Source organism: Ursus arctos, unplaced genomic scaffold (genome assembly GCF_023065955.2).
Source record: "Ursus arctos isolate Adak ecotype North America unplaced genomic scaffold, UrsArc2.0 scaffold_8, whole genome shotgun sequence".
Lineage (NCBI taxonomy): Eukaryota > Metazoa > Chordata > Mammalia > Carnivora > Ursidae > Ursus > Ursus arctos.
In genome coordinates this window covers 83,216,517-83,228,912 of record NW_026623100.1, presented here as the reverse complement: position 1 = coordinate 83,228,912, position 12,396 = coordinate 83,216,517, and the positions used below count along the sequence as shown (strand labels likewise).

Below are 12,396 nucleotides of genomic sequence, written 5' to 3'. Positions count from 1 at the left end.
AGGGCGGGGCGAGGCAGCTGCGGGGGGGGGGGGGGGGTCCAGAGGTCATCTTGACCAGAACAATCGGGTGAAACACTACTGACATGAAAGGATTTCTATTTTACCGGACGGAAATGTTAGGCTGGAACATTCTCTGAGCCCGTCTCATGGGGGGAAAGCGTGGCTCTGGGCGAACCGGAGTTCATGCCACTCAACCACCAGAGAACCCACGCGACCCACGTGGGGCACAGCGTGGCTTGAAGTCCGGTCGAGTCACCACAGAGGGCCCAGGTGTCACCCAGGGTAGGCTACCGCGTGCTCTCCATTCCCCCCATCTTTGCAGTATCAACAGTAGGCCCTGCCCTCCGTTGTTAAACTGCCCATCTCCCTTCCGCATGGTGTTATGTTCTGGGGGAGGAAAAGCAAACTTGCCCTTCCCATTCCTTGAATTAATCATCTGTTTAGCAGATTAGAAAAGAAAAGTTTCATTTTTTCAGATCATTCAACCGGAAAAGATCTGATCATCTCGCCATCCGGCTCAGCCTCTAACGGGGCATCAAGTAACTGGGAAGCCCGTGGGATTGAAACTAGACCTGACAGCACATCTCCAGAGCCTGCAGCCCACTCTGAACTCCGGGAACCACTGTGCACGAAGCACACAGCTTTTGTGTTCGTGAGCTGCTGCAGTCCCACATCTGGTGGAGAGCCCCCACCTCTCCAGTCCTCAGGTGACCAGCCGGTGCTTGTCCCCCAGGGGGACACCTTCCACATCACTGCCCATCTTCTCCTGCGCTTCACGACAAGGCTTCATGATCTTGTCTCTGATGGGGATCTCGCCCCACCAGGAAAGCTTCAGGGCTCACCCCTCCCTGCAGACTGCTCTCACAACCTAACCCAGGACCCCCCAGTGGCCACATCCAATCATGCACTTCTGTTCTTGCCGGCTCTAGGTCACAGCTGCCCCCTCCCCTCCTGAAACGCTTCCTTCTCACTTCCCTCCAGCTCCCTCCTGGTTCTTCTTGGCATGACCACAAAGTTGTGGCATGTCCTGTCCTCTATCCACACACACTCCAGGTGACCTCATAGAGTCCAGGATACGCGGTGACTTCCACATCTGTCTCCAGCCTGGACCTCTTTTGAGACCTGACCAGGTGTCGAACTCGGCATCACCACTGATGTCAAACCTAGCTCAGCGGAAGCGGAACTCAGTTCCCTGCACATCCAGACAGGTCACTCCCCAGCCCTTCCCATTCCTGCCAACAGCCGCACCAACCACCCAGTGCCCGAACCCAGAAGTCTAGCAGTTTTGTTTCCTCCGTCTTACCCTCAGCATCCAGCCAAATCGAGCAGCAGATCCTCTCGCAACAGCACAAATACACTCACTTCATCCCAGCTCCTTCTGCCTCCTCTCGGCCTGCTAACACTGACCCGTGAAATGGACCTCTGCTCCCACTTGGGCACCACTGCCAGCCGATCTCTGCAGAGCACGTATTTAAAAACACAAATGGGGACGCCTAGGGGACTCAGTCGGTTGGGCGGCCAACTCCATCTCAGCTTGTCTTGATCTCAGGGTCATAAGTTCAAGCCCTTCATTGGGCTCTACGCGGGGCATGGAGCCTACTTTAAAAAAAAGTTTTTTTTAATAAAAAGTAAAAAAAAAATACAAACAGGATCTTGTCCCTTGTCTGCTTAACCCTACTTTCCTGACTGCCCTGGCTCCTGACCACCTCTCCAGCCCCTCTCCCTCTTGCCTGTCCTCTGCCCTCCACACACTCCTGCCTCTCAGCATCTGAACCCGATGTCCTCCTATGCGTCCTGTTCTTAGCGTAGATCTCCCCTACCTGCAGAGGCCTCTGACCCCTCCCTACACCTCTGGGGAGGCCCCCCTGCTACACTGGTGCTGGTGTGTAGTGATTTGACTAATGTCAGCCTGCACCTTGGGACTGTCAGCCCCACGTGTATGGGGCTTGCTGAATGAATGAATTTGTATTGCCCATGACAACTTGTGTCTTGGGGTCAGGGTGTGTCTCGTCAGTCTTCCAGGGACCAGTGCCTGGTCCGTCGCAGGCAGTAAAGGAAAGTCTGTTGAGTGAACATGGAAAGGATGTGAAGAGAACACTGCATGGAGTCTTCGCAGCCTTACTGCAACTGCTCTCCTAACGCAAACCAGATCCCGGGCGCGGAAATAACCATGCTGCGTGCTGGGTCACCCTACAGGGGCTTCACGCGTGCGCTCTCAGCCAGCCTTGCAAGCAAGGGGGCGCGACTTACCACCCACGCATTACAGACGAGACGATGGGGCACACAAAAGTGACTTGCTCCCGTAGCCCACGAGGTCCCGTGGCCAGGAAGGAGCAAGTCTGGGATTTGAGCCAGGGAGCCAGCCCCAAAGCCTGCAGATGTTACGCAACAACACAGTGCGGGAATTGGCGAGGCTGCTGTCCTCCGGCCCGGGGAATGACTGCTTCTTGGAATGCGAACAGTGCCTCCAGTGCCCTCTGGGGCCGTGGCACCGACAATCCTGCATCACCATGTGGGGGCCTCCATCTTAAGCAGGGTTTTGTGGTTTTTTTCCTATTGGGGAGGAGAGAGGGAGCTGTGTTATGCTGTAAAAAAACAAAAAAAACAAAGCATACTCTGGAAAAGCAAGAGCATTGGGATGCCCTTAAGAATTGTCATGGAGCCCAGCACTTGCGGCCAGAACCGGTTCAAGCAGGCAGACTCAGACCAGAACAGCACTCATTATATTCATAGGCCCATTTCTGGCCCACGGGATTCCTCCTTTGAAGGGAAGTCTTTTGAAATTGAACTATTCCTTCCTGAAGAATAGCCAGCAGCGGCCAAAAAATACGTTTTGCGACCAGAATTTATCACCCTAAAGTAGGCGACTTGGGAAGAATCTGTTTAGATGTTGTGAGAGACAGATGGTCCCCCTCACTGCAAGCCTGCCTGCACGCACCGCCATGCATCCCGGCTCTGTGCAGCGCTCGTGCCCAGGGGCCCACTCGCCAGCAGGCAGGGAGATGGCAGAGCAGAAGACCAGGGGCCCCGAGACGCCGGGACATGAAGGACGTGGACACGCACCTGTACCAGGACAGCAGCCTCCCTCTGCAAAGGCCCAGGGAGTGGATCTTTCAGGCTTTGCAGGCCAGCAGGCAAAATCAAGGAAAATAGATCAGTCTATTTTAATTTAAAATGGTAACAACCACTTTAAGGTGTAAACACCATTCTTAGCTCACAGAACATACAAAAACAGGCATCAGGCTGGAAGGTGCTGACCCCCTTCTATCCCATTAATAATACTACCACTTCATCTGCTCACCAAGGACTTAACTCTCTGGCCTGGGCAGAGCTTTGAAGGGGTTGAGCTTTCACCCTCCTAAGGAGCTATGGAGGGGGCCTGCCGGGAGCCCGCCGACGCTGGCAGAGGACATGGTCTCCTGGGTCAGAGGCAAGGCCCAGCGTGGGGGTCAGCAGCAGGAGCCACCATCAGCATTTCTGACAGGTTCCCCGAAAACCATTTCCTGCCAGGGGACGCCGAGCGGCTGAGAGACACCGCGTGCTCCGTGCGCTGCATTATAGGCAGAGAACCTTGAGCTTAGGACCCAAGACCTTTATGATCCTGGGCAGGGAGCAACCTGCCCTTGCTCCAGGGAGACACTCCGTCTGTCTTGCAAGGCCATTCGCTAAACAAATCTCCCGGAAAGAAGAGTTAGGATCTCATCTGTGGATGTGCAGAATGTCAGAGACCCACGGAGAACAGTCTCCTGATGTTCTCTTGGGACTTCTGTTTTATTTGCGTTCAACGGATACAGTCTTAGAAGTGTGGCAGAGGGCCCACAGCCCTGCACGGCAGAAGTATGGGCGCAGCAGCTCTTCCTCTGCTCGGCGTCCCACAGGCTACACTCAGGGGTCACTGGGGCTGCGTCCTTTCCGGAGCATGGTTGTTGGCAGAACTCGTGCGGTAAATCTGAGATCCGTTTTCTTCCTTGCTGTTGACCAGGAGCAGCTCTCTGTGTCCAGAAGAGGCGTCAGTCCCCTGCCCATAACATAGAAGCTCATTTCTTCAAGCCAGCAGGAAAGGCTTTATCCCTTTGAATCTCTTCTTCTAAGAAGACCTCACCGGATTAGTTCAGGCTCACCAAAGATAATCTCCACTTTGATTAGCTCAGAGTCTACCGGTTTGGGGCCTTAATTCCATCAGTCAGTAATTTAACCAGCGGTCAGATGCACCATTCCACCTGCACTCAAGGGTCTGATACACTGGGGGGTGGAAATCTCAAAATGCCGCGCACCACATTAATACGTCTATATACTGTCCTCATGGTCACAGTGCCTGAGCAGAGACTGAAAACGGTTAAAACCAGTGGTATCTCTCTACTTTTATTTATTTACCTGAGTCCATGTTTTAGATAGAAGCACAGTGAGTGAATGTCACTGTTTCATTGGAATTAGGTTAAAAAACAGTAAAATGAATGCTACAAAGGCAAGTAGAATCACGTTTAATCAAGCGTAACACTTCCTGAAGATTCTAGGTAAGCCTTAGAAAATGATCACAATTTTTTTCTGGAAGGGAGGATTCTGCACTCGCTCCGTAGCCAGGGTCACGCTGTCCTTATAAGGGTGGCTTGTTTCGTGTTCCCGTGTCTGGTCCAAGCCTGTGTGCCCGGCTACTGCCACAGTGCTGAGCACGGCCAGACTTTGCCAAGGGAGGCTCACGTAGTCCGTTGGTGAGAAGCTGTCTGCCGGACCCCTCGCTGGAACAGCCACGGTGATCTGGTGGCTAGTCGGGCTTGCAAGTCCATCGTACGGGTCTCTCTCCCAGCCACCGGCACCCTTTGGTTTACAGTAGAGATGCTTTCTGTATACTTCCCATTTTGTCACAGAGAAGATTAACATGTCCACTCAAAGATCAAGATTTAATAAAATTAAGTTTTACTGCTTCATCCAGGATATTCTTTTTTTTTTTTTTTTTTTAAGATTTTATTTATTTGACAGAGAGAGAGCACACAAGCAGGGGGAGCAGCAGGCAGAGGGAGAGGGAGAAGCAGGCTCCCCACTGAGCAGGGAGCGCAGTGCAGGGCTTGATCCCAGGACCCTGAGATCATGACCCGAGCCAAAAGCAGAAGCCCAACTGACCCAGGCGCCCCTGGGTGGCTCAGTGGGTTAAGCATCCTGCACTTTCTCGAGAGAAATTGGGCTTCGTTTTTGTTGCTGCACGTGTGTGCAGAGCAGTGACGGCGGGCAGCTCTGAGCCACTGTGAGTCGTACACCGGCAGGCCCTCCACGGCCTCTGTTCCCTCACCGCGTGCCCAGCACAGCGAGGGCCACCCAGCATCCTAGCGTTATTACACAGCTGGTTTTCACACGCACGCCCTCATGCTTTAAGAACACAGCTCTCATCTCTATCATTCTGGGTATTCGGGCTGGGGTGACAGGAGTCCAGCTTGTTAAGCAAACAAAACAAAGATGTGTTGGCTCTGGAAGTTGAGAAGGCTAGGCGACCTTGCCTCAGACCAGACCAGGCTCAGGGCTCAGAGACCGGCAACAGCTCCCTTCTTCCCTGCCTTGACTCTGTCCTCTGTGCCCGGCTCAATCCTCATCTACCGCAGTGAGCTTCCTGCAGGTACAGGAAACACGGCCACCAGCAGCTCTAAAACCATGTTTGCTTGGAATTCAAGAGAAAGGAGCTCTTTCATGTGGTGTCCAGAGATCCAGTCTCACAGGAGATTCCAGATTCCAGTTAGAACCACGGGTCCACCCTTGGATCTCTGCAGAGCCCGAGGTCCAGTTGGGTGGCCATGTGGGTGCCCATCAGGGAAGGCCGAGCCTCAAATCCCCTTTGAAGCCCTGGGACTGGTGCAGAGAGAAAGCCGGGTCCCCGAGAGATGTGCTGGGCAGACAACAGGCAGATGTTCACTAACACTGGACTGCCGGGTGTTTCTGCCGAGGAGAGCATACGGTGTTTCTGCTGAGGAGAGCTCAGCAAACTGCTCTCAGCTCAGGCCCTGGGCCTTGAGGCCCCTCCTCGCTGCTGAGACCCGCCCGTGCCACGGAGAGCAAACCAGTCTGCGTCTGAACCCCTTTCCTGTCAGAGCCAACACTCAGCTAATGTCTTCTAAATGGAAAGCCTGGAGGGCTTTCGGGAAAATAGAGCAAATGTTGAGGGAGAATGGGCGTCATAAATAATGCCCGTAGCTGGAAGCAACACAGGAGCACCTGGATAGAAATTACCGTTCCAGGGCATTTTGAAAGAAAGAGCTGAAAATAGAGTTTGCTGTGAAACACGAGGGCCCGTCTATAAATAAAGGGAGGGTCGACACTAAGGCCTCGGGAATGAAAACCAGGGGGCCTGGCTCATATCCTCCAAGGCAAGAAAACCTGGCAGGGTCACTGACAGACTTGACTCCAGTGAACCTGGGTGACAAACACACACGGACATTCATGAAACTATTCTTTTTGTGCATATATTTGAAAAATTCCCATGATATTTACAGAAAGGGATGGTATTTTGAATTAAGAAACAAGCCATCTGTGCGTGGACTTTTCCTAACTGAATAAAGGGAGTGCGGGCCTGGATTTCTTAACCAGACAAGCAGCACTCAGACGTCGCTGCCTGGAGGCCACGGTCAGCAAAATCTCCTTCACACTAATTAAAGGAGAGCATTTCTCTTGGTCTTCATGCATCTTTGAAATAAGACAGAAGACATTCATAGGACTCTAGGCTCTTTTTCCTTAGGGACGAATGCAGGCTGATTTACAGCCTTTCGGTGAATTACCCCACATCTCTGTGCTTCCAGGACAAAAATAAAACGGCATGTTTACTCCAGGGTGCGGGCACCGGGCTCATTCTCCAGCCGCTACCGTGTCTGGGACCGCACTGCCCTTCCGCACACACTCCAAGCAAACTCTTCCCCAGGCGTGGTCCATGTCACATACATTGAGAGAAATGATTAGCAAAAAGTGTTTTGCGGTCAAAAACTTAAAGGAAACTGCAGCGCCTGGGTGGCTCGGTCTGTTAAATGTCCAACTCTTGATTTCAGGGTCGTGAGATCGAGCCCCATGTCAGGTTCCAGGCCAGGCATGGAGCCTGCTTGAGATTCTCTCATTCCCTCTGCCCCTCCCCCACCCACTCATGCACAAGCGCGCGCGCTCTCTCCCAAGTAAATAAATAAGTAAATAAATAAAACATTATTAAAAAAAAAAAACCTTTGAGGAACCCTGCTATGCTCTCTGCTGAAAAGCAGTAAGGGTCATAGTGAAGAATTGTATATTGGGTCGGGGCGCATGCACTAATTCCAAAATTCCACCCAACGCTCTTTGGTAAACACGGTCAAAGGTGCAGGGAATCACCGGGCAGTGACCAGAGGTTTACTGCACATACACCAGAAAGACCCTTTCCAAACAGGGGGCACTTCACCAAAACAAGGACGGCGCTCAAGGGTTGAGGAGACAGTGAGTTCCCGACTCACGGCGAGTGGTTACAATATTAGAATTTTACAGAATTGGTTAATGGTCACCTCATATCAACTTTTGGAAAACAGTGGACATTTCACTCATGATTTCCAGGGGCATAAGGGAGAAATGACTCAGGTCAAGCCAGTCTTGCAAAATAAGCTAAATTAATCTTTGTTTTTATGACCAAACTGGTTTTGTCTGCTGGTGGAATGTTCAATCTGGCCTCTGTTTGCTTAACCCCCACCAAGGCTGGGGGGGCAGGGCGGCAGAAACACGAGAACACCAAGCAACTACAATAAGCGTTAGGACTAAATCTGCTTAGTAATAAACCCCACAAGAATGTATAAACACTAGAGACTGAAATTTGGGCTATAAGGATAGTTTTTCAGAAAGCCCATCTCACTCGGATGGAAAATGAACTTTGACCAACATAGTAGATTCTCGCAGGCCAGATACGGGGCAGCGAGGACCTTGGCTTTGGCGCATTCGAGCTGTTGGACAGCTAACGTCCCGCACCCTGGGGCCACCAGTCCGAAGTTCCTCCTGGAGAGTCAGTGGGGGAACTGGTCTTACCTCAGAGCCAGCCCAGCTACGCCCAGCCTGCCCTGCGTCCCCTCCCCCTGCACCTCCCTTCCGCCCCCCTCCATTCTCAAGCTGCTTGCTCTGCCCCCTGTCCCACTTCCGACAGAGAGCCTGACGCTGCTTCTCTGTGTTCAGTCCCTTCAGACGGATGCTGTGTCAGTTCGTCCAACAAATACTGACTGGGCACCTGCTCTGTGCCAGGACTTGCTCTAGCCCCCGGGTGCGCAACAGGGAGCAAACCAGAAAAAGTTCCCCGCCCTGGCAGAACCGAGATTCTCCCGGGGAGACACACAAAGACCACCTAGCGTAGGTCAGATGGCGGCAAGTCCTTGGTAGGAGTGTAATGCAGGGAAAGAGGGGTGACCGCTGTGTGTGTGTGTGGCAGAGTCAGAGAGGCAGATGCGAGGGGGCAGGGGAAGGGGAGCTGTGCAGTGTGACCGCAGCCGAGGAAGCTGGGACACGGGAAGGAGTCGAGGGAGGGAGGCCAAACATCTCGAGGCCACACGAGGCAACACATGCCCAGCGCCATGTGAATGGCAAACACAGGGCGGAGACCCTGGGCCGGTCCGCGGTGTTGTTGGGGTGCAGCCTGAGCGCCTGGAGGGATGGGGCTGTGTGTGCTGAGGAGCGGGAGTCCCAGGGCTGCCCTGATCTGGGGCGGGGGCAGGACGGTGAGACCGGATTTGCAGACGTCTGAGCGGAGATGCTGAATAAACGCTGGGGCTGGGATTCCGGTCGAGTCCAGACTAGGAACACCACTGGCAGGCAGGCGCCCCTGTCGCGCACAAGTTGGAGCAGCTGAGCTCGGCCCTGAGGAGTGCGCGCGGAGGGTTCTGAGCCAGCAGCACCTCTCTGCTGTCGTCCAGCCCTGGTTTTCGTTCTTCGCTGGCTGAGGGCTCCCTCCTAGCTCACCCCAAGCACCCCCCAGGGCCAGCACAAGTTGCTCCCTGTCTGAGAGGTGGCAAACTAAAGAGGGAGCAGGGACATAAACCCAGGAACTCCACATCCACTCTCGTTCCTTAACGTTCAATTTGTACATGTTCATATTAAACACAGTATGTTAGTTGCTAAAAATTAGAAAAGTGACTCAGGGCTTCCACAATGTTCTCCATTTACATCCTTAATGTCTCAGTAAAAGTTTTCATGGCACCCCCAGACCAAAACAAATACCTAACCGCTCCACGTATGAAGTAGTTATGTCCAAACATCAGAGTATTTATGCCCTAGCAACTTAGTTATTTGAAAAGATAATACACGTAAATCAGGGGCACCTGGGTGGCTCGGTAGGTTAAGCGTCTGTCTTTTGCTCAGGTCATGATGGGATCGAGGCCCACGTCAGGCTCCCTGCCCAGCGGGGAGTCTGCTTCTCCCTCTGCCTCTGCCTGTCGCTCCCCCTGCTTGTGCTCACTCTCTCTTTGACAAATAAAATCTTACAAAAAAGGAAATACACATAAATCAAAAGACACACTATAGTTATTTCACTCTTAAGTAACCACAGACTACTGGGACGTGTGCCCCGCTGGACCCTGTACAGTCTTGGCAAGTGCTGGCTTCCTATCAAGGCTGTCACCCAAGCACCCACATCTCGAGAGGCTGAGTCATCAAAAAGACTCATATGGTCTGATGTTGGATAGGAGCTACCCACGATGGGCGTCTGTGCTGTTCCCCCTGGAATCTTAAGCCGTCCTGGAGCATGCTGTGAGGTCCCTGCAGCACGCTGGGGTGCCTCGGTGCACACCTCCAAGGGGCTCAGGTTAACCGGGTTTACTCGGGCAAAGGGGGTCCTCTGGGGCTGTGCAGCACGGAGAGTAAGGAAGGTCCCCGGGGTGTGGAAGAGTAGAAAGACCATTTCAGGACCAGAGGGGAGGCTGGTGCGTGTGGGAAACCAGGTGAAGCCAGACTCAGAGAGCGTGGGGGAGGCAGAGGCTGGAGGTGAGGGAGACGACAGCAGGAGCCCAGGGGCCATGGAGCTTCAGAGAGCCTAGTTACTCTCTCTTCTCAGAGAGACAACCCCCACGGTGCATTTTTGGGTGGTGGGGATATGCCAAAGATAAGCACGAGGCAGCACTGTCGATTTTACCAGGTTGAGAAGCACATGTGTTCGTGTTGTTGCTCTGATGCGTTCCATCACCACTGTTTGTCACCTGCACGGGGCATGCTCAGAAAGGGCCAGACGAGGCAATTAGACATGGGGCTGTAACAAGGAACATAAGGACAGGAAGAAGAAACGATTATTCTTAGCAGATGACGGGATGATTAAACCCAAAGAAAAGAATGGGAGCAGTTTTAGAAACAGTAAAAGCCCCATTAGTCGGTATTAAAAAATTAATGTTTGGAAAGACAGAGGCTTTTCTATATACAAACAATAGTCAGTCTTAATAACTGCATTAAAAAGCAGATTAACTTGGGGGGCACTTGGGGGGCACTTGGGTGGCTCAGTTGTTAAGCGTCTGCCTTCGGCTCAGGGTGTGATCCCAGGGTCCTGGGATCGAGCCCCACATCGGGCTCCCTGCTCAGCGGGATGCCTGCTTCTCCCTCTACCTCCCCCCACCCCCCCCCCCAGTGTTCCCTCTCTTGCTGGCTGGCTGTCAAATAAATAAAATCTTAAAAAAAAAAAAAAGATTAACTTGGAATAAACTTAACAGCAATTTTGAAGGTGCCACAGGAACACTGCTTTACTTTTTCCCCATTTTTCATTTAACACATTGTTTGCATCCTTTCCCCAGCTTTACTGAGCCAAAACTGACAGATACAACTGTATGTATGTAAATGTATGTGATGTTTAAAAAGACTTCATTATTTTAGAAGTTTTAGGTTCACAGCCAGGTTAGGAGGAAGGTACAAAGACTTCCCTTCTAGCCCCCTCCGCATCCAGACTCCCTCACCAGAGCGTACACTTGTTACCACTGGCGGAACGTGGACCGTGGCATCATCATTGCCCAGAGTCCAGAGCGCACGCTGGGACTCACTCTTGGTGTTGTACATTCTGTGGGTCTGGACAGATGGTAACGAAGTGCGTCCAGCACTACGGCGTCCCGAAGTCCGTTTTCACGGCCCTAAAACTCCTGTGTGCCGCACCTATTCATCCCTGCCTCCGCCCCCCACAGCCACTCATCTTCCGCCCTCTTGCCCTCTCCAGAATGTCGCATAGCTGTGATCATTCAGTACATGGCCTTTTCAGACGGGCATCTTCTACTCCCTAGGGTGCATTTAAGGTTTCTCTGTCTTTCCACGGCTGGGTGGCTCACTGATTTTAGTGAATACGGATGTCCCACGGTTTCTTTACCCAGTCACCTGGTTGCTTCCACCAGGTTTTGACCATTACAAACCAGGTGTGCAGGGTTTGTGTGGACCTAAGTTTTCAACTCCTTTGGGTGAATACCAGGAGTGTGACTGCCGATCGTCCGGTGAGAGTGTGTTTAGTTTTGTAGGAAACCGCCCGGCTGTCTTCCGAAGTGGCCGCACCACTCTGCGTCCCACGGCGACGAGGGAGAGCTCACGCTGCGCCGTATCTGCACCGGCGTTCGGTGCTGAGAGCTCCGGGCGCGGCCGTTCTCACGGGGGCGCAGGGGCAGCTCACCGTGGCTTTAACCCGCAGCCCCCTGCCGGCGTGGGACGTGCAGCGTCCTCGCCTGCGCTCACTTGCCATCTTTGTACCGTCCCTGCTGAAGTGTCTGTGAAGGTCACGGATCTGTGAGTGGGTCGTTTGTCTTCTTGTCCTGGAGTTGTACGAGTCCTTTGTCTCTCTTGGATGATAGTCCTTCCTCAGGTGTGTCTTTTGCATGTATTTTCCCCCAACCTGTGGGTTGTCTTCTCATTCTCTCCACATCTTTCGCAGAAGTTTTTTATTTTAACCAAGTCCAGCTTGTCAGTCCCTTCCCGGATCGCGTCTTTGGCGTTGGAGCTAAGAAGGCACCGTCATGCCCAAGGGCGTCCAGGCTTTCTGCCACATTCTCTCCTGGAAGTTTTATAGTTTTGCATTTTACGTTTCGGTCTGTGATCCGTTTTGAGTTAATTTTTTTGAATGGTGTCCGGTCTGGGTCTAGATTCATTGTCTGCATGTGGATGCAGTTTCCCAGCAACATTTGTTGAAAAGACTATCTTTGCTCCATTGTAATGCCTTTGCTCTTTTGTCAAAGATCAGGTGACTATACTGATACTTTCGGCCAATTGATGATTTGTGTATACATTGTAAAATGATTATCACGATCAAGTTAATTAACACACCCATGACCTCACAGGTAACCTTTTGTTTGTGTGTGTGTGTGACAATGCTTAAGATTTACTCAGCAAGCTCCCAAGACCCAATATGGTATTATCAACCAGTCACCATGCTGCACACCTGTTTCCTTTTCTGAAGGACCTTTAAAAAGGCTT

The 12,396-nt window shown here is 52.3% G+C and overlaps 1 protein-coding gene across 1 annotated transcript; it reads left to right on the top strand.

The window, feature by feature from the left end:
- Positions 1-37: 37 nt before the first annotated feature.
- On the top strand, positions 38-1,648 carry LOC113269302 (uncharacterized). The gene is made up of 4 exons (XM_026518084.4): positions 38-282; positions 477-707; positions 1,054-1,208; positions 1,310-1,648. The coding sequence occupies exons 1-4, from the start codon at positions 147-149 to the stop codon at positions 1,541-1,543; spliced, it is 756 nt and encodes a 251-aa protein (XP_026373869.2). The 5' UTR covers positions 38-146; the 3' UTR covers positions 1,544-1,648.
- The last annotated feature ends 10,748 nt before the right edge of the window (positions 1,649-12,396 follow it).